This window comes from Cephus cinctus, unplaced genomic scaffold (assembly GCF_000341935.2).
Source record: "Cephus cinctus unplaced genomic scaffold, Ccin1 Ccin1_scaffold0020, whole genome shotgun sequence".
NCBI classification, from domain to species: domain Eukaryota; kingdom Metazoa; phylum Arthropoda; class Insecta; order Hymenoptera; family Cephidae; genus Cephus; species Cephus cinctus.
The window spans coordinates 197,522-217,134 of NW_014332768.1; the positions used below are offsets into that span (position 1 = coordinate 197,522).

A 19,613-nucleotide genomic window follows, 5' to 3' on the forward strand; every position below is an offset into this window, starting at 1 on the left:
CTTTTCCGTAATCCATGGATAAGGGAAATGGGGTCAGTTTAAACCCCAGTATACGTACTACATTACGTAGGTACTCGGTGGTATCCACGGTTTTTCTATTTAAATAAAAGAAAACCCCTTGAGGTTATTCGTTGCTTTCAAGGTTTTTGATAAAATCCAGGAACATCGCAATTTTTTCTGCATATACCGTGAATTTAGGAAATTCCAACGACCGAACATATTTTGCAAATAGACACAACACCAGGAGATAAAATAGAAACGCAATAAAATGTAATAAATTTAGCTAGCTCCACTATCAACCCGCGAGTCATGGTAATTACAAATTCCCAAAATTATTGACACACCCTGTATATTGAAATAAGAAAAATAAATCATAATCATTAGGATTATTTATGGGTTGCTTATGCAATTTTTTTTTCTTAACCCATTGCAAAGTTACGATAAATGCAGTTATAATTTTTTCAAATACTTTTTTTCCCGCCATTAAAATTTAACGGGAATTCGTATATTTATTTGAAAATAAGTTTTACGTATCACGCATCTAATTTACGCGCGAGGGATGCAATGGGGACGAAGAAGGTTTCATACGCTTTTCGTGTTAATTGTTAAAAAAAAAAGGTGGACTAATTAAAGGTTTCCCCTATTAATTGCTGCGCTTTAGTTTACGCAAGACATAATTTTAAGTTAGGTTAGGTTAATAGTAGGTAAGAAACTAATAGCAAGGGTAAAGTTACGCCACCTTCGTTTCTCGTTACCCCAAGGCATTTCATTTGGCAATAATAGTGCCGTGGTATTAAAATCCCCGAAAAGACGGATCGGGGTTAAAAAATTTGGAAAAAAAATTTCTCACCATTTTTCAAAATCTACGGGAAATTTTATTTTCACAATAAAAATATTAACCACCTTGCATCCCTATGACATATGCATTATTTTCCTATGAATATTAATAGCTATACGTTGCTTTCTTCGAAATTTGAAAACGTTGGCGAAAATTTAAGAAAAAAATATCAAATCCAAACCGAGTCAAAAAATCTTCTATTAACCACTTAACCGAAAATCACGTTTCCCATATATTGAGTTATCTGGGACCCACGATAGTTTCGCACGTTAGGGATACGTACGAGATTCGCTGACTTTTGGTATAGAAATTTTTTTTCCCGTAAGACAGTTTGGACCGACTGACGATTAATTGTCAGATTAATTAATTAAAAAATTGATAAACAATGCGAATTGCATTCGCAAGAACTTTCTTCCTGGAATATCCTCCTTTTCGCTCATTGCATACGTAATCTCGTACGAGTATCCAGTCTTATTGGTTTTCCATTATCGACAATTGCTACTGCAGCAAATGTGGATCCGCCCTCATATCCAATACCGGAGACAGTTACTCAAGATAAAGAGAAAGAAAAAAAAAGTTTGAGATCCAGTGCTGGCCAATGCAGAGGAATTTCAACCAATGCAAAGTGATTTCGAAAATTTGAAGATCGTCCAAAGTATAACGACGCGGGATATTCAAATACGATAGTCACTTCGGGAAGAGCGTAAAATAAATAACAGATTTTACGTGAAAACTGAGATTATCATCGAAATTGAACATTTGATTCTCAGAAGAGCAAAGGAAATTCAATTTCGATGTGTATATCAAATTGATAACGTTATCATATATTTTTACTACCTAATGCGAATTAAGCATTACAGTAAACTCCCGTTAAGTAAATGCTCGATAAGTAAACGCTCCTTTCCAATAGCCAGTCTTTTGCCCCTCTAGGCATTTGGATTATCCCATCAGTAACCAATGATACAGCAGGTAATCTTATGGTTCATCTTATAGAGATAAGACGAGTTTACCGTGCTGATCAATGCTATTAAATATTAAATTATAGGAAAAGAATTTTTCAAGTAAAATTAAAAGATAACTTTTCAACATTTTTACTCCGACTGTCAAAATTTTCCACCTCAGATCTCTTATGGGACATTCTATTAAATTACAGGACACAAATATCCCTAGCAACAGTACCACCCGCAGTGAATATCATAGGAGAAAAAAAAGAAGAAAAAAGATTCGCACTGTGTTGAGTTACGCCAAGTTTACATAGCAAAAAGTTTTTCGCAATACCCAAACCTGCCGAGCCGATATACGTATAACGACTACAAATTAAAACTTCTAACTTGACAATCTCGTTATAGCCTTCAGGAATCCCAAAGGAGTCACAACGTAACCTAACTTTTGTATTTCTATTTGACGTGACCCGTATACATATAATAAAAATAAATTACTACGCAGTTTTTACGTATTAAAAGAAAAAAGTATTTTGCGAAAAAAAAAAGATAAAAAAAAATGTCTACGTACAAATCTCGTATATTTTTCAACCAATGTCCATTTAGGATACGCGTAAGAATACGGGAGTTAACTTACAGGGTTGTATTCAGGAGCGTAACAATTACACGCGAACCCCCGGGAATGTTAGAATTTCCAATAAAATATTCACCAAGTATTCGGGTATTCGGAGTAACGTTATCTCAAACGAGTATGAACGGCGCAACGTGAAATGCCCGGTTGCATGGAGAAGCACAGAAGTGCAGTGGTACCAACTTGTAGATTGTCAAAGTTGTTAAGCGGAATTACGTAGCTGGATGCAGAGCCTCCAGAGGATGGCTGTCCTGTAAAGCGGAAAATGAAGTTGAGCAGAAGAGCGAAAGGCATGGAGGACTTTGAGGTTGTTCGTGTAATGCAGGGGGTATAGGAGGATGAAGACACATTAATTTGAAACAAGGAACTAGATCATAAAGGTCAAAGCAAAGTCTGGTACCCACGTGTGAAATAGTTCTGAAAGCACATAGAACCCATTGCCACAAGATAAACGACGGTAAAATAGGGTAAAATTCAAATAGTACTGCAGTAGTCAATGGAATAGTTGAAACTTCAATTGACAGTGTCAGTATTGGATGAAAAAAGTGAAAAAAAAAGGATGAACAATATTAAACATTTTTGTAAAATTTCCGAAATAATTTCACAGTTCTGCTAAGTCATGAGATGATTTTTTTCTTAATTTACTGTATCTTTTCTGAGAACGTTTTTCCTCTTTTTTCAGAATTCCTCACCTATAGCTATTTTGGAATTATCCGCCCAAGACAATTATACTTGAGATAACAAACTTTATTTCCAGCATTCAATAAATTCGCGAAAGGTGTTCGTAAAAACATCCTCCTCGACGACACTCGGGGTAATAATGAAATTAAAATCAAATTACGAAGTCAAAGAGACAGCTCGAGTAATTTCCAGAAGAATCGTTTCACTTGAATTTCCATAAAACAAAATGGCATCCCCCGTATGATAAAAATCGAACAAACTTAGCACATCCCTGAAAAAGATTTTTTTTTTAATATAACTAAAACCCTCTGTACCCATTATGATCACTTTTACCAACTAACCTACAATTTACCAAACCCTCACCAATCGCGTACACGTGGTACGTCAATCTGGCCCCAGAAAATCCATTTCCACCCTCAAAAAAATTCACGACCAACATTCAAGACTTGGCCAAAAATACTCGCAGATAAAAAAATCCAACTCGGCAAGAACTCCTATACTTTTGATTAGTCACTCGTTATATTCCAAGAAGTCTCCGAAGTAATGGGAAAACTTTTCTACGTATACGAGACGAGGAATCACGAGACGCCAAAAAAAAACGATTAAATAACGTGACCAAGATAAAGAAAGAAAAAAAACTCTGCTTGACATTAATTATACATACTTAATTACGTACCAATTTCACCAACCACCATCGTGCAATCAAAAATTCTAATCCGACGATAAAATCTCTACGAATTTACTGTAGTAGGAATTAAAAAGAAATACTTCACCCCAAACGGATATCTACAGACGTATACGGCCCTGGATTTTAAGGTTAATTACACCTTTCCTAATCCAATACATTACTACTACTGCCAATACTGTTAGCAGTACTGCTAGTATTACTAGCAGTATTAGTGGCAGCAATAAATATGTAAACTTTCAGCTGGTTTGAACTTTAAATTTCTTACTATAGCAATATACGGTATAAGAACAATAACAATGTACATACCTATTTCCCGTACGTTCTAATTATATTTTACATAATTATATCCCCGACGTACGTTACTTCTACGATAGCCTCTAATTCCAGCAACTTCTAACAACAGTTACTGCGTTAAAATAACCTCAAAAACAAAAGAAACTCCGTCAGTCTACATAATCACTTTTCGCGGTTGACGTTAAAGTCTTCAAAGTACCCAAACGACTTAAAATACTATATATGTAAAATACACGTCCACCGTATACGGTAAAGCGTCACCCATAAATTCTAAGATGGCGGAAACATACGAACAGCAGCACGCAAATCGTGATGCTCCTATAAATCAATCCACCTCGCAATAAGACGAACCATCCGATAAAAGATATACAGTAGTAAAGTGTCACTTGTATATATGCATTATTCACGTAACAGCATGTCCAAAAAAAAAGCACCTGATGGCGCCACCGTTGCATATGCACAATAGGTGCCAGAAAATTGTGCCCGACCGAATGGATCTTTATTGCATGATTTATGAGGCTGCCGTGAAAAGGGGGAAAATATACGTGTAGCCGGAACGGGCCAACCATTTTTCACGAGTAAATGTCCCACGTGGTTCGAGCATATAATCGTAAGGTGGTTTAAAAAAAGAAACACCAAAAATACAAATGACCCATAAATACCATGGATTCTTAAAGACGTTCGCAAACCTGATATAATTTAACCCTACATCGAATCCTTCGAGCGAATCTATATAATTAAATTTTAATCGTTTGAACTTCACCAAAGCAAGGTTTAATCGTGCTGAGGGAATCACTTAGTAACCATTTAACGTACCTTCGAATGGCTTTTATAAATCACACCGAGACGCGTAATTCACCCTATTGAGACGCTGCTGGAGGAAACACACACTCTCTCTCTCTCTCTCTCTCTCTCTCTCTCTCTCTCTCTCTCTCTCTTGGGCATCTTCATCATCCTTCTCTACTTCGTCACTCTATATCTCCATCATCAACGGTAGTACTATGCAAACTTCCCAGACGTTGGACACGGAAACTTAATCGAATTTTCAGCTATTAATTGAGGAACGTAGAGAGACATAAATTTTCAAAGGCCAGACACACCCCTGTATACCCCTAAATAGCTAACAGTGGACACAGGATTAAAATATGTATATGAAGATAATAACAAAGTTTGGAAATTAAATTAATATTTACGATACTATTTATAGCTACGTATATATATACGTATAGCTTATTATAGCTACGTAACGCGGCAATAATTCTTGTTTATTTCGTGTATTCACATATCATATTGTTATTATAGATATATATTTTTTTTAAAAAAGTATACAGAAAATTTTTTTCTCTTTTCTAAACTACATCTTTCTCAATACTTCACGATTTTATGATGACCGGCATATTTTACTCTGTATATCAAATATACAGTAGGTATAATCTTTAACATCCAACTGACTTAATGGTATATATCTGAATACGTAAGAGGCCAAGTTCTGGGCTATTCGTGTAGCGCAATGTCGCTCTTATGGAAATGACTTTACCTACCGAGAAATTTACACACGATTTCTCGATTTCTGCTTAGCCCCGAAATAGATACTGGATGTTGTGTCGACACGCGAGGGATAATTATGTTACGTGCGGTAATATATTGTATCGTTGCGTCATAAATCATACATGAAATAGCATAACATTACTGAGACGCATTGAAAAAAGAAAAAAATCGTATAAAATATTTGATTACATCCACTGACACGTGTATGTATGTACATTAGGGGACTACGTATGATTCAACAGCAACGAATGAAAGTGTTCGTATGAGGTATTTGACAATTAGCTTAATATCGCCATAATTGAAAACTCGAATAAATACCATGGACTGATAAGCAGGTATCCTCCAATCATATAAATGGCCTTTTGTAGCTACGCGTCTTCAGCATATGGTAAAATAAAATTTATTCAAGAATCTGAAAGTATTAAAAAAAGAATTCATAAAAAATTCTTTGTAACTACAATTGCAATCAGCTAACTGACGACAGAGAATTTACAGTAGAAACTTCAAAGCGAAGCACACGAGTAAATAAATATGTCAAGGTGTATACGCGAGAGATTCAAAAATAAGAAAGAACAAAAATTATATGTGCCAAGGCTTCAGTCCTAACCCTGAAACCAGAAGTAGTCAATCGTATATAACGAAACGTGATATCGTGAAAGTAAATTTGTGCAAAGGGTGAAAGGTGTCCGAGTGAGAAGAATAGAAATGGAGAAAAAGGCGTAAAAAGAAATCCAAGACTCATCGTAATTCTCTATCAGCGTCAGCGTAAACCTGACTTAGTGTTAACGAACAAATACTGGAAAAAAAAAAAAGAAAAAAGGATTCCTTCTCCAAACGTGTGATCCAGTCTCAGAGGATAACTTGTATAAGCCACTTTGCTAATAAATTGTTATTCGCTAATTTAACCATAAAAAAAAACCACTTTTACCACCAATCGCCTGTGCCAATGAATATTACGAAGAAAAATAACCCAGCCTCCGAAACCCTTGTCTTGATTCACAAATAAAGAACAACGTGCATGGCTATTGATCGGACGTCAGATAATAACAGAGCAGCTTGTCAAAAGCCGAACACTTAATTTCTCCTATTTATTCATTTACGTGCACGTTGGAAAAAAAAAAAAAAAAAAAACATTGAATCGAGAATAGACTAAGAAAATATAAATCCCTACTGATTGGCCTGATGCATTGAAAAATAAATGTTTCTATAGACAACGCTTTGTCTGCAGGTAGTCAAAATGATGATCGTCGTGGTGGTGATATTCGCCGTATGTTGGCTGCCCTTTCACGTTTACTTCATAGTGACGTCATATCTGCCGGAAATCACGAACGAGCCCTACATCCAGGAGCTCTATCTGGGCATCTATTGGTTGGCCATGTCCAACAGCATGTACAACCCGATTATTTATTGCTGGATGAATTCCAGGTGAGTGGTCAAGGCATTACAAAACTAAAAAAAAGCATAGCGGCGAGATTTTGGTTAAAGATAAAAGTTTAAATTTTGAATACCAAAGTATCTCAATGGAAGCGTAGCAGCGTAGACCAGAGGTAGGAAAAGTCAAAAGGATTAACGAAGTTCGAAATAAAGAAGCAAGGCGGGCAACCAATGACACAAACGTTACGTAATAGGCAGACAAGGAAAAAGCTTGAAAATTACCGCAGAGTCGTTAAGTGCAATTACTAAAATGTATAATCGCGTTCGCGGCATAAAAGCAATCTCGAATGGCCATTTTAATAGAATTAGCAAATCCTCGCTACGAGCAGTGCTTCTGCTCTCAGATTGTACGTTTGGTGAGAAGCCGGTAGAAATATTCGTAATTCAAAGTGCGCCGGCCTAGTTTCCCCGTTTTCCAAAGAATCTTCGGCTTGTAAAATCAAGCCGGTCTGTCAACACTCTGCCGAGAATTCAAAGAGACTTTTCAAGCGTTTCAGCAAATACAGAAGCCGTTTAAAAATACTCGAACATTCTGTTCCGCGCATGCGCACAACGCTAATTCACGAATATTCCTCCTGCTCGTTGATAAAACTACTTTTTTTTTTCATAACTTAACCTTATTACTAAATTTCTTAATACTATCTTTTGCCCAACAGATTTCGCCGTGGATTCGCCCAATTCTTCTCGTGGTGTCCGTGGGTGCGGGTCGCCCCGGAACCATCGCTGTCCAGATCGGAGGCCGTGACCTCGCGATACAGCTGTACCGGAAGTCCCGAATCTCACGCAAGGATTTCACGGAACGGTACGTCCTTCGCGTCCTCGGAGCATCCTTACATCAGTGGCACTTCCGCAAGTTCTAGAAGCGAGATGCACTTCGAGCTCGAGATCATCGATAATAATGATAGAAATTTCATCAATAACGAATAAACTGTCGTATACTATATATAATGGAGATCATCCACGATAATCCACCTTCCCATCAAGTCAAGCACCGACTGCAACCTTGATCACGGTACCCGAACCTGCTTCTCATCCAAAGGTCCCAATCTCTTCCCAAAGTCCTCTTCTCGATGACGATGATGACGACGTAAGGAAGAAACGTCTGAAAAAAAAAACAAATAGGACACTCGAATAAATAATGTTTTTATTTTCAATTTCAATAGGCACGGTAAGGATACCGCTGCACTTACAATCAACCAGAGGAATGGCCGGCAATAGTCGATTTCCGGTTCACCATCGTGGCCACGGAAAAAGATGGAGGACATCCCAGACACGTGGACACGTATCCTGACAGGAAGAGGATACCGCGCAGCAACAACGAGTTCATACCTGGATATAAAAAGAAAATCCAAAGCGTTAGATCGTTCGCGCGACAAAATAACAGCATCTGAATCACCTTAAACGTACGATATACAATAACTTAAGTGAACTAACCTAACCTGTAACTACCAATATAAAATACGTGTTATCGCGCCACTATTTCTCGTGGCCTAAATAAATCGATTGTGCTCAGGGTGTTCCAATTATCGAATGACCATGCGAGTGAATGAAATGGCGCGAAAATTTAAAAAGAGAAAAATAATCCTAGCTAGCAAAATCGCGTCTAGTTCGCTACGGCGTCGGTCGTAACCGGAAGTAAACAAGATGTCCCATATTCCTGTCTCGAGGAAAGGCGAACTTCGTGCATATCGAGGATCGGGCGACTCGATGCTATACCTATTACTAGAGGCAATTTTGGAAACAAAAAAAAACAGAAAATATTCCTTAGAAGTTATAAATATTGTAATACCTTAGTGCAATATTTATAATGAAACGCATTTTTGCACCTCACTGTACATTGAACGCAGGCTGGCAACTGCTATAGAAACTCTGATTCACGTGATCTTTGGAGAAGTCTGAAAGCAGTTCGAAACTGTTGGCAGAATTTTTTGTTCCTTTCACCGAGAAAATTGAGAAACGGCCATTCCGATATGCGTAGAATATAATACACCAGTATATACATATATCATACAGAATATGATGTATATATATATATATATATATACACACACATGTAAACATAGAATATATATATACCAGAAACACGAACGCATATAAAGAGACTAAAAGGACCAATGTTCTACGTAACAATTTGTTTCCATAAAATTGAAATACTGTCTTTTCTATTGGATTAATGATTTACGGTGGTTTTCGATGTGGTAGATATTAAACGAGATTTAGATTTAGATATTTTAGACCAGTCGCCATGTTTGTCGTTATAGTCGTGTAGTTGCTTTTAACGAATGCTAAAAGCATGTATAGATATATAAGCATCGTGAAAAAAAAAGTCGACTCTATATCGCTTAACCAGTCCTAAAGAAAGCTTCTCCCCCGTGATAGAAATTGAAGAAAAAAAAATTTCCAAAAAAAAGAAGCTCCGTCGTTAAGTAAGAAATTGTGAATTTTCGAAAAAGAGCCGGAGAGAATTACAGTCTGATCGAAGGGTATACGAATTTTTCTATCGATACTCAATCGATTTCGATATGAGAAAAATCTCGGGTATCGACTGTTTTTTGTCTTATGACGTGTCAGAGCGAATTACAATACATTTTAAAAAAAGTGGCTGGTCTTAAAAAAAATATATGTAACGCTTTTCGAAAATCAATTCAATTCGATCTCATTGATTGTTAATCGATTACGAGCTATATCTCGTAAAGTTAAACAAGACGACGAGGAGTTAACCTAAAAGCTTACAATTAGAGTCCCGTTGGTACTAAGTGGCAAAGCACTTTGATTTCGAAATATCGTAAAAATAAAAATTACAAAATCGCTTCGTAATGAAGAAAAAAGAAAAAAGAAAAATGGCGCGACGCAATATCAAATACAATTTTTATAAGTAACAACCACGAGAGATCTAGTCAGAAATTATTTTACGAGTAAACCAAAAATCGTATAGATAAAGCACGCATGTATGCATACACATGACCGAAGAGAGAAAGAAAAAAAAAACTTTGACAATTTTTTAAACCGAAGGTGCATTGGTAATGTTTTCAGTACGAATTCTCAGCTATTACTGCGGAGCAAAAATACTCTGGGAAAACCAAACGCTTTTTAAGGAGTAATTTAAGTGTATAAAGGTGCTGTTATAGTTGTTGTGATTAAAGATAACGCATTAAAAACTGTAAGTAAGTGTACAGGCGGGTATACGGTGAATGTAGATTGACAACTGTATACATGTTAACGTCTATTTTCGATAATTTCATTACAGTTCGTACTATAGATAGTACTATATAATAGATAAAAATCGAGTCAACAGGAGAAACCTGGAATTGAAATGAATTTTCTATCGAATCCTTATACATTGAGTAAACGCAGAAACACTTTAACACTTTAGCTATTTCACGTTAAAATATCATTAATCGTGTTACGCAATGCTCTCGTCGTCCTACCTGTAGCACTGAGAGCTGACGGACGTTATGAAGAATCATGAAACATTTCTGCAGTATAATTCGGCACGATGCACTTAATAATTACAATGCATGAGAGCGAGGATCGCGTGAGATCTAACGATATGACGATTAGTGGAGAAAGGAGAGAGAAAATGTTAATGATAAGTAGACTAAGTTAGACACGTAAAGATTAATCACTAAATTCGCTAAGTATTTATTACAATGATCGATCATAATTCTCTTAATCTGATAAGAAAAAAAAAGAAATTACTATAACCAATATTACGCGTAAGCATTTTTTGTGTAATTGGGCAATTCGAGAGAAGTGACAAAGGCGACGGGATGATTATCGATAAACATTAATATCCGTAGAAAATGAGAATTAAGATTTTCTGTCTTAAAGAGAAAAAAAAAGAAAATAATTTTCAATTCACGTCGATCGTTATCGTGCTTATCCGATTGCCTTAGCCTCTTTTCCTTCCCTCCCTTCTCCCCGGCTCGTCAAATTGATATTACGTCAGAATAAATTCCATAAGCTGTAGTTCAAATATCGTATAATCGGCTATGACTGTATCCTGGAAGATGCACCAATAAAAATATCTTATTTTTTAGAATAGCGCAAATTGTCCTGACCTCTCCCAAACAAATCCCCCGTACACTCAAGTTGACAAATATCTCTCTGCGCGTCTCTAAAGACAGCCGTTTTTTTATTACCCAAAAGAAACTACACAAGAAATATGATCTCTAGGCATTAATACTATTTCGGAATATATTTTAATTCGATGCGACCTCGACAACCGTTAATTGCGTTCCAGGCAGTGCAATTAAATGTTTTCGGGTCCATGATATCGGTGAAGACTCTACCCTGCAACGTAATAGAAAATGGATTAATACCAAGATAGGAGTATGAAAGATGTACTTTGAATAAACATTTCTTTTTTAAAAAAAAATAATTACCTGCAAGTGATCATACTCGTGTTGTACAATTCTTGCGGACCAGCCTTTAGCTATCCACGTGATAGATTTTCCTTTCTCAGTCAAAGCCGTGACCTCAACTTCCTTTGATCTCGGAACATCCGCGGAATAGCCTCGAATACTTTCGCAGCGTTCAGGTAATCGCAACACCGTATAGTCCGTGACCCTTAAGGTGGGATTAATAAAAACTTGAAAAGGTATCTCCTCCATGCCTTGAGCATCCCTCATTTCCTTGGGAATACTTTTGAGGTGGCTCTTCGTTACTTCCACTGCGAATATCTGCCAGGGAAGTCCGATCTGCGGCGCGGCCAATCCCACGGCGTTGTACCATTTCATGACGTCTTTCAAATGTCCAAGTAGCTGTTAAATGCAATGGAATGGAGACCAATTAATTTTTTATAAGTATCACTAGTAATGGTTTTCATAAATACCGCTTGAAAGTCCTTCGTGCAGATGATTTCCGGTTCTACCGGCATAGCTTGCGTGCGTAGCACTGGGTCGCCAACTTGACAGATGTGACCGTAGACGGGGGCATCTTTGTCCGAGCGCCAGAAGCTTCGAAGAGCTATTTTTAGTTTGTGAAAACTCATTGACCTCGCATTGTTCTTCATTGACATAACGTGATAAGGTGGAATACTTATTGTTAAGATTCTACGTAACGTTGCCATGGCTTTGGTGTAAATAACTCGTACGGAATCTTACGCGGCACAAGAGGTTACGTTGCGCGACGTGTCTTCATACAGAAATGAATGTTGGTACGACTGAATGTATGCAGCCAGCTTCGAGTCACTTCGCGAAGTACCGATTGTCCTTTTGAAAAGCATAAAGAGACTGGAGCATGTCCGCATTGAGAATAAATCGATATTGAAATAAAAAGAACGAAATAGATAAATAAAATTCACGCATTTCGAATTTCACGATAGTGTAGCGGAAACAGGAATATATTTCGTGGTAGATGTCGACATGCTAGCGCGGTAAAAATTCAAAATTCCATTCCAGAGACAAACTCAGATGATTTGACTTGCTTAAAAGAGAATAGCTGTCAAACGATATTTCTCTGATTTAATAAAAATTATATTGAATATTGTATTGAATATATGTAGTGACGGGAAGAAATGGCACTCAAGCAACGTCTACCTGGATATAAACGAATTCGAATGGTTATCAAAAGAAATCCACTGGCATATGATGCGTCTGATACTAATCTTAGTTATTCCTGCAAACAAGTAGTTATCTGCACGATAAGAAATCTTCGCTTGATAATAGAAAGCCGAAGGAAAATAGAAGCATCGATACTTTTGTTTGTCGTAACGATGAACCTAAAATTTTTATTGAATAAAAAAAACTTCCTACAACCGACGCACTTAAGAAATGCTTGAATTTATGTAACAAACGTCTCGTTACGTCATTCTTCGAAGATACAGAAAACATTTTACAGTTAAAGTGTCACGAATAATCAGCACACAAAAAAACATAAAAATTAAATCCAAATCCTCCAATGAAATGCCAGAACGTTATCGGCGGACAAAACTAATCGCTATGTAATTAATGCCCATATTTAAATCAGAAATTAACACGTGACACTGTAAGGCCATTTAGACAGTCAGAACAATAAACTTCGTACAATCTACAACAAGTGCAATATCCAATGACAATTTGAAACATATACGTAAAAGAAAATCCAACCTACAAAGTTCATTGATCAAAATGGTAACAAATTACAATAAAACGACTAATTTAATCATAAAGTGTGGTTCTTTCATAAGATTTACTTATTAATTCCTTGCTTCAGATTCGTAGCATAACCTCAAAGCTGAAACCCGCGGGACTTACGACTCGCGCAATACGCAAGTCAACAATAATGCTTTCCGTCCACAGTAGTTCAGGTAAGCAAGTAAAAATCAGCAACTTGACCAAACCAAAGCACAAACCAGCTCCTTCGGAACCAAATCCTGAAACACCTGCGCCAAGAGTACCACTTCCCACGCACGTTCCTCTCACAGAAATACCAGGTCTATGAGTTTTTCTCACTATACGAACATTTGACTGGTAACTAAAGTTACGTCATCGCTTGCACCATACCTATGTGATACACGTTTGAAAGCACACAGCGTTGTAGGTACAAGAATGTTTTAAAGACTAACATTAAATTAAAGTTGATAAAAACACCTAGGTCCTATAATTGAACCAATACTTCCACAACCGCAACCTGTATCTGTACCCCCAACTGAAATTCCAGCACCTACCAAGGGAAATAATAAAGACGCAAAATCTGAGGCCGAGGATGATGTATTGTTCGAAGATGTAAGTGATTTGTAATATAATAAATAACTGTATATAATAAAATCAGTGTGTTAAAGGACCGATAAATTACCAAGTATAAATTGAACTAGGTAGCTGACAAAGGAGTATTTGTCCTCAACCGGCCAAAAGCATTGAACGCGCTAAATCTGTCCATGGTTCGCAAAATATATCGGGTTCTAAAAGAATGGGAAACATCGAAAAAATTGGTAGTCGTAAAAGGAGCTAGTGGAAAGGCTTTTTGCGCTGGAGGGGACGTTAAGTCCCTTGTATTAGCTTTGAACGAACCCGGTGGGGAAGCAATAGGTCAAGAATTCTTCAGAGCTGAATATACGTATGTAAAATAGTTTTGTACTCTTGTCACTCAATGCAAGAAAAGAGCCAGATTAAATGGCATATAATTTTTGTGTTAAATTATTGCTTTACAGTATGGATCATCTAATTGGAACATACAAGATTCCTTATGTAGCATTGATTCATGGAATAACAATGGGTGGTGGCGTGGGGATATCTATACATGGGAAGTACAGAGTGGCAACGGAAAATACACTTTTCGCCATGCCGGAAACAGCGATTGGTCTGGTACCGGATGTTGGTGCCAGTTACTTCCTACCAAGACTGAAAGGAAAGTTGGGTCTGTTCCTAGGACTCACTGGACAGAGAATAAAAGGTAAAGGGTTGTAAAGCAAAGGTCATATATTGAGTAAATAAAATAATTTAAGCAATTGGAAAAATATATCTTACAACTATATATTAATATATTTAAAGGTGTCGACGTTCTTCTTGCGGGTATTGCCACGCATTATGTCCCTTCTGAAAGAATCGAAGATTTAACCAAAGCTTTATTAACAACTGGAAATATCGACATTGACAGTACCATAAAAAAGTTTCAACCCGAAAATCTTAATCAAGAATTCAGTCTGGCACCGTATCTCAGTAAAATTGATAATTACTTTTCTGCTCCAACAGTCGAAGAAATAGTCAATAGGTAATCATTGAATTAAAAAGCAAAATCATTTATAATAATACAATGGTTTGAATTTTAGATATTGTTTTTGTGAATTCTTATTGATTAAATTTGTTACAGACTGGAAGCAGACGGTTCTGATTGGGCGAAGGATGTGTTACAATTATTAAATAACATGTCACCGACTGCATTGAAAATGGCCAAAATCAGCTATGATAAAGGTAGTCAGTTAAGCTTAGCAGAATGTCTAAAAATGGAATACAGACTAATGTGCTCAACATTGACAAAAACTAGTGACTTTTATGAAGGTACGTAGAATAATTTATCAAAAAAAAAAAAAAAAACAATCAGAAGTACAGAAGCTTGATCTACTGTAAATATGAAAATTATCAACCTTCGTGCTTATAGGTGTGAGAGCCCTTTTGATTGACAAAGATAAAAATCCAAAATGGAATCCAAAAACCTTACAGGAAGTTACTGATGAAAGTATAAAACAAAGATTAGAATTGCTACCAACAAGTAAGGAATTGCAGTTGTGAGCGAAACCTAAAACTGCAGTTGTGTAAATATTGAATATTCTTTTGTAACATCAAATCATCCTCAAAATAAGTATGGACGTGAAGCTTCATTAAACATTGAACAGTTTGATTTAGTTATTCCCATACAGACGATTCACATCTGTAATTATTGTAACAGATGTGATATAGCAGAATAATAATTAGACGAGTTACAAATGCAGTGTTCCTTTTTTATTTTTGTAAAACCAACCAACAAAATAATTTTAAGTACTTATTTACTACAGCAGCGCACAAAAGAATGTTTCTTTTTAACTATCACTATCTGTATAATAGATACTTCATTCGTTTTTTGTGTGAATATTTTGACTGAGCTAAGAAACCCAACTTTATAAACAGCTATTAAACGGGATTGAATTAGCTAGAACAGACTATTTACCCGTTACAAATAAATAATGATAACAAATTTAAACCTCGAACCTCAATTATTATAAAGTTAGTTTATTACAATTAGAGACCCAAAGACTAGGCTCACATTAGAAGAGGATAAGATCAAGGATAATCAAACAGCAATAAGTAGCAGCGTATTCAAATTTATATAATTTTATTAAAATCTTCAGCTACGATGTATTGACTAACGAAACTAAGTAGCATGTTAATTATACTAACTGACTTATTAGTCACCTTGGACACATTCCATGAGAAAAAGAGACAAGACGTGACTAATCTGAACATTAGTCGCTATTATCAATCCATTATCACTCCTGTATCCTCGTTTAATATGAACCTAATTTGACGTGTGCAGATGTAACAAAATCAATTTGGCATAAAGGTATGAGCGTGTTTAAATGACAGATGTACGAGAATTGAATAATGAAAGATTAGATGAACTGTATAATACAGTTAACATTGTATACTGCAAAGTGGTAGCATGAGTTTCAATTGACGGGAAAAAAAAAGAGAAGAAAAGACTAACAATCATTATACATTTATGGTTTAAAGTAATTGAGTACAACTGTACAAGAGAAGGAATGACCTTGAGACCATTACTGTAAAGAATAATCGCACCCTGTATCTAAAAGTTAAGACACGTTCGCTAAAGCGTTATTAAAAAGTACGAAATAACATTGATCGTAAAAAAAAAGCTGCAACGCGCTACCTGTAACGAGAATAAAAAGAATCTTCAAAACTCATTAGCATGCAACGAATGAATGTCCCGATTATGAATGATCGAGCCACGTATCGAAATTAAATAAAGAAATAATTTACGCGAAGATTTGCACTTCTTAAATAATTACTTTATTCGTGTTTTATTTATCAAAATGGTTTTTATATCACTCCTCAACGGTATCGACGTATCCCGTAGCACTGAAGTAATATTTGTTTAAAACTGTGGCAGGATATCTATGGGGATTGAGAGAACTTTTGGAAATGAAGTCAACGATAGGTTCAGGATGACGTTAACGTCAGTAACAAGGAGGTCCATTACCCACGGTCATACAATACACGTTTCTTCTAAGCCCTTACACATTCCTTTCAGGATCTGTCTAAGAACATCACAATGAATTATTCTATAATTGATATTCCCAATCTGTAGACAGCCTTCAGTTGAGAGGTTATAGTACTGTCTATGAAAATATCTGCGCAAGGATTGGAACCCCCTGATATTAGAGACGTTCTGGGTAAATTGGTATTTCGTAGGAAGGAATATACTTGGGAAATTGTTGGAAATTGGAGTGTTTAGATTGGTTTAGATTGTGATTACGTGCGTTCAGTCAATGTACTGGGCGAGCCAGCGGAAGCCCTCGCCATAACCTTGCCTTTTCAGCACTGAGCACATAAACAGCTCCAAGGGGCGGCCAGGAATATCGCTGCGTGCAACCTTTCCCTGTAAAGAAGATAGTTGACTGTGTCGCTGATGGACGATCAAGACTATGATGCGCAATGAATTACGCAATAGAAAGCAGAAAGATGATGAATTTGCTGAATGTTTACGTTGCGCATATTTCTGTATGCGATTGCGTGCGCTAGGAAGCGTGTGAAAGCAATTATGTACTATTGGTTTCTTATTGCTTACCTTTCCAGTTGTCTGGCCGTAGAGATTGAAGTAATTTCTAAGTTCGTCCTCGGACGCTGCACCGGGTTTGTCGATCTTGTTTCCAAGAACGAGTACTGGACACGCACTGAGTTGCTCGTCGGTTAATAGAGCGTCTAATTCGGCCCTCGATTCTGACAATCTGGATCTGTCACTTGCGTCGACGAGAAACACTATCGCGTCTACTGCTGGGAAGTAATCCTTCCAAACTCTACGGGCTGTAATATTAAATTGAATTAATTAAAATTGTTGGGACTTAAAGAAGTCAAGTAATATATGAATTTGTGTACCTTGAGAATGGCCACCAAGATCGAACGTCGTGAACCTCATATTGCCAATCGATAACTCTTCCGACGCTGAAATAAAAAATGTTATTATATTGAGTAAAGAGCATTCGTTTTATTGATCTGTTATTTCTAGTGATTTTTTATTTCCTTGCTTGAATGTTATCTTAAGTTATTTCATTGGCATAGAAGTAATCATTTAATAGTAGGATGTTGTGAGTATTACTTTCTATCATGCCAAGTCATTCACTAGGATCAAAGTTCACTGAGATATCTTTACGTTCTGTATACTACGAAATGCGTAATGAAATTTTGCATTCTTTCAATATTCAATGGCATCCTTTGATTGCTTAATGTAGGATTGCATATCATGTACCTAGTTGATACAAAGAGTCATTCAAAAAGGAAAACTAGTGAAAAAGTACTATTTCTAATTAGTGTTAACAAGATGATATTGTGAGATAATAACATTTTTCTAGTTTTCCATGGTTAATGACTTATCACTTATATATGATGTCATCCACACTGTCATCCACAATCAAATACTTAAACTACACATGAAAATATAGTATGTCCGGCACCCAAAGATATCTAACGATGCATTGAAAGGGTTAGCAAAGGAGTTAGTTACTTGGATGCAACGTGGGTACGTGTTGAGCTAGTCGATCATCCTTGAGCATGTGAAGTAGCGTTGTTTTGCCTGCATTGTCCAGGCCAAGAAACAGGAGCTTGCCACTCTTCTTCCACAGGCCTGAAATATAGAAGAACAAGCATCATGCAGTGTTTTAAAATTCACTTACTTTCAAGATATGCTACAGGATCGATAAGATGCTCTTCTGAAGTAGCCTTTAGTAACGAATGTCGGCCAGAATTAGGCAAACCAAGAATGGCAAATCGTCCGCGACAAACAGACAATGGCATACCTACAAAGCTTGTACTTATATCTTAAATGCGATAAAATCAAATAAGTTAAGAAAAATACAATGTACTCAATAAAGTCATATTTACTGATCTTAATTATAAATCATACTAACTTAAATATCAAAACATATATTGAATCTTACAAAAGACCCTATAGGATCCTTTGTTTATATTTCAACATATGGTCTTACATAGATAAAATATATAAAATCCTGGATATTGTTGCGATTTAAAAAATTCTTTACAGTTTAATAAAACGATTAATCTTTTACTTACCCAAGTAACCCAAAACGCCAGTTAACCAGTCCCAAATAAACATATTTGTCAGTGTTATGTGTCAGGCCCACTATGTATGTTAACTACTGAATGACTCTGCAAATAGACAAAGAAAATAAATGACGACGTGCATAAGAAATTAAGTTTAATCAAGAGACTAATATTCTTTTAGATACGTGATAACCTTGAATCGTAAAATAAAGTACACATACGTCAAAAAATATCACCCTTCCACTGTACCTTTAGGTTCCATAAAAACCCTTTGAATTTTACATACGAGTAAATCGCTCGATTAAAATAATTATAATCCAGAACAATGCAAATTGACAGTATTATTATATTGTTGCGGAACCAACAAAAAAGTCTGGATGAGCCCAGACACCTATGCTCCAAAAATAACAGAAATATAAGTATCAATCACGATGAGAAAAACATAGAATTCGTCGCCACCCAAAGAAACATATATCATTATTATAATATCCTTAAACTATTAAATAATACCAAAAGTATATTTACCCAATGTGGAAATATGTGCGGGTACAAGGAGAAACAGAGAAAAATATATTTTCTCCGATGAAAGGCGCAGCTCAGATGAGAGCCAAGTTAGTTGGCAGTTGGCACTGATGACGTCTACTTCCGGCAACCATCATCTTCAATTATTGTCGTATCATGCGCGGTATATTCGAGTATTACTTCGAGAAACTCATTATAAAGTAACATAACAAGTATATTCATGTTGAGTATCAATTCATAATTATAGTAAATATTAGTAAAGTTCTATGGAAAGAATATATGC

At 36.2% G+C, this 19,613-nt stretch overlaps 4 protein-coding genes across 14 annotated transcripts in view; 2 read left to right on the top strand and 2 right to left on the bottom strand.

Annotated features, from left to right (window-relative positions):
• LOC107265462 (tachykinin-like peptides receptor 99D) overlaps positions 1–8,378 on the top strand; it is a 91,385-nt gene extending 83,007 nt beyond the window's left edge. For all 6 annotated transcript variants that reach the window (XM_025083324.1, XM_025083314.1, XM_015734938.2 and 3 more), the window contains 3 exons: positions 6,850–7,046; positions 7,712–7,857; positions 8,219–8,378. In XM_025083324.1, the coding sequence (XP_024939092.1) occupies positions 6,850–7,046; positions 7,712–7,857; positions 8,219–8,346 (471 nt within the window). In that variant the 3' untranslated portion in view covers positions 8,347–8,378. The remainder of the gene's footprint in view (positions 1–6,849; positions 7,047–7,711; positions 7,858–8,218) is intronic.
• LOC107265490 (peptide deformylase, mitochondrial) lies at positions 8,251–12,336 on the bottom strand. 2 transcript variants are annotated; one of them, XM_025083354.1, is made up of 3 exons: positions 11,890–12,336; positions 11,441–11,818; positions 8,251–8,384 (listed from the first exon to the last, which is right to left on the bottom strand). In XM_025083354.1, exons 1-3 carry the CDS (start codon positions 12,124–12,126, stop codon positions 8,379–8,381), a joined length of 621 nt encoding a protein of 206 aa, XP_024939122.1. In that variant the 5' UTR covers positions 12,127–12,336; the 3' UTR covers positions 8,251–8,378. The 2 variants fall into 2 exon arrangements, with proteins under 2 accessions (XP_024939122.1, XP_015590469.1); XM_015734983.2 differs by lacking the exon at positions 8,251–8,384 and adding an exon at positions 10,266–11,348.
• A 308-nt stretch (positions 12,337–12,644) lies between these two features.
• On the top strand, positions 12,645–15,464 carry LOC107265467 (3-hydroxyisobutyryl-CoA hydrolase, mitochondrial). 2 transcript variants are annotated; one of them, XM_015734951.2, is made up of 8 exons: positions 12,645–13,168; positions 13,251–13,344; positions 13,632–13,762; positions 13,852–14,093; positions 14,188–14,429; positions 14,528–14,747; positions 14,847–15,034; positions 15,135–15,464. In XM_015734951.2, exons 1-8 carry the CDS (start codon positions 13,166–13,168, stop codon positions 15,263–15,265), a joined length of 1,251 nt encoding a protein of 416 aa, XP_015590437.1. In that variant the 5' UTR covers positions 12,645–13,165; the 3' UTR covers positions 15,266–15,464. The 2 variants fall into 2 exon arrangements, with proteins under 2 accessions (XP_015590437.1, XP_015590445.1); XM_015734959.2 differs by having other exon boundaries at positions 13,698–13,762; positions 15,135–15,363.
• Positions 14,463–19,563, bottom strand: LOC107265500 (GTP-binding protein SAR1). Of its 4 annotated transcripts, none has more exons than XM_015735027.2 (6): positions 19,334–19,563; positions 18,818–18,913; positions 18,421–18,543; positions 17,627–17,692; positions 17,319–17,554; positions 14,463–14,572 (listed from the first exon to the last, which is right to left on the bottom strand). In XM_015735027.2, exons 2-6 carry the CDS (start codon positions 18,858–18,860, stop codon positions 14,522–14,524), a joined length of 519 nt encoding a protein of 172 aa, XP_015590513.1. In that variant the 5' UTR covers positions 18,861–18,913; positions 19,334–19,563; the 3' UTR covers positions 14,463–14,521. The 4 variants fall into 4 exon arrangements, with proteins under 4 accessions (XP_015590513.1, XP_015590522.1, XP_015590503.1 ...); XM_015735036.2 differs by lacking the exon at positions 18,421–18,543 and adding an exon at positions 18,252–18,371 and having other exon boundaries at positions 14,507–14,572; positions 19,334–19,491; XM_015735017.2 differs by lacking the exons at positions 14,463–14,572; positions 18,421–18,543 and adding exons at positions 15,829–17,129; positions 18,252–18,371 and having other exon boundaries at positions 19,334–19,491.
• Between the last annotated feature and the right edge of the window lie 50 nt (positions 19,564–19,613).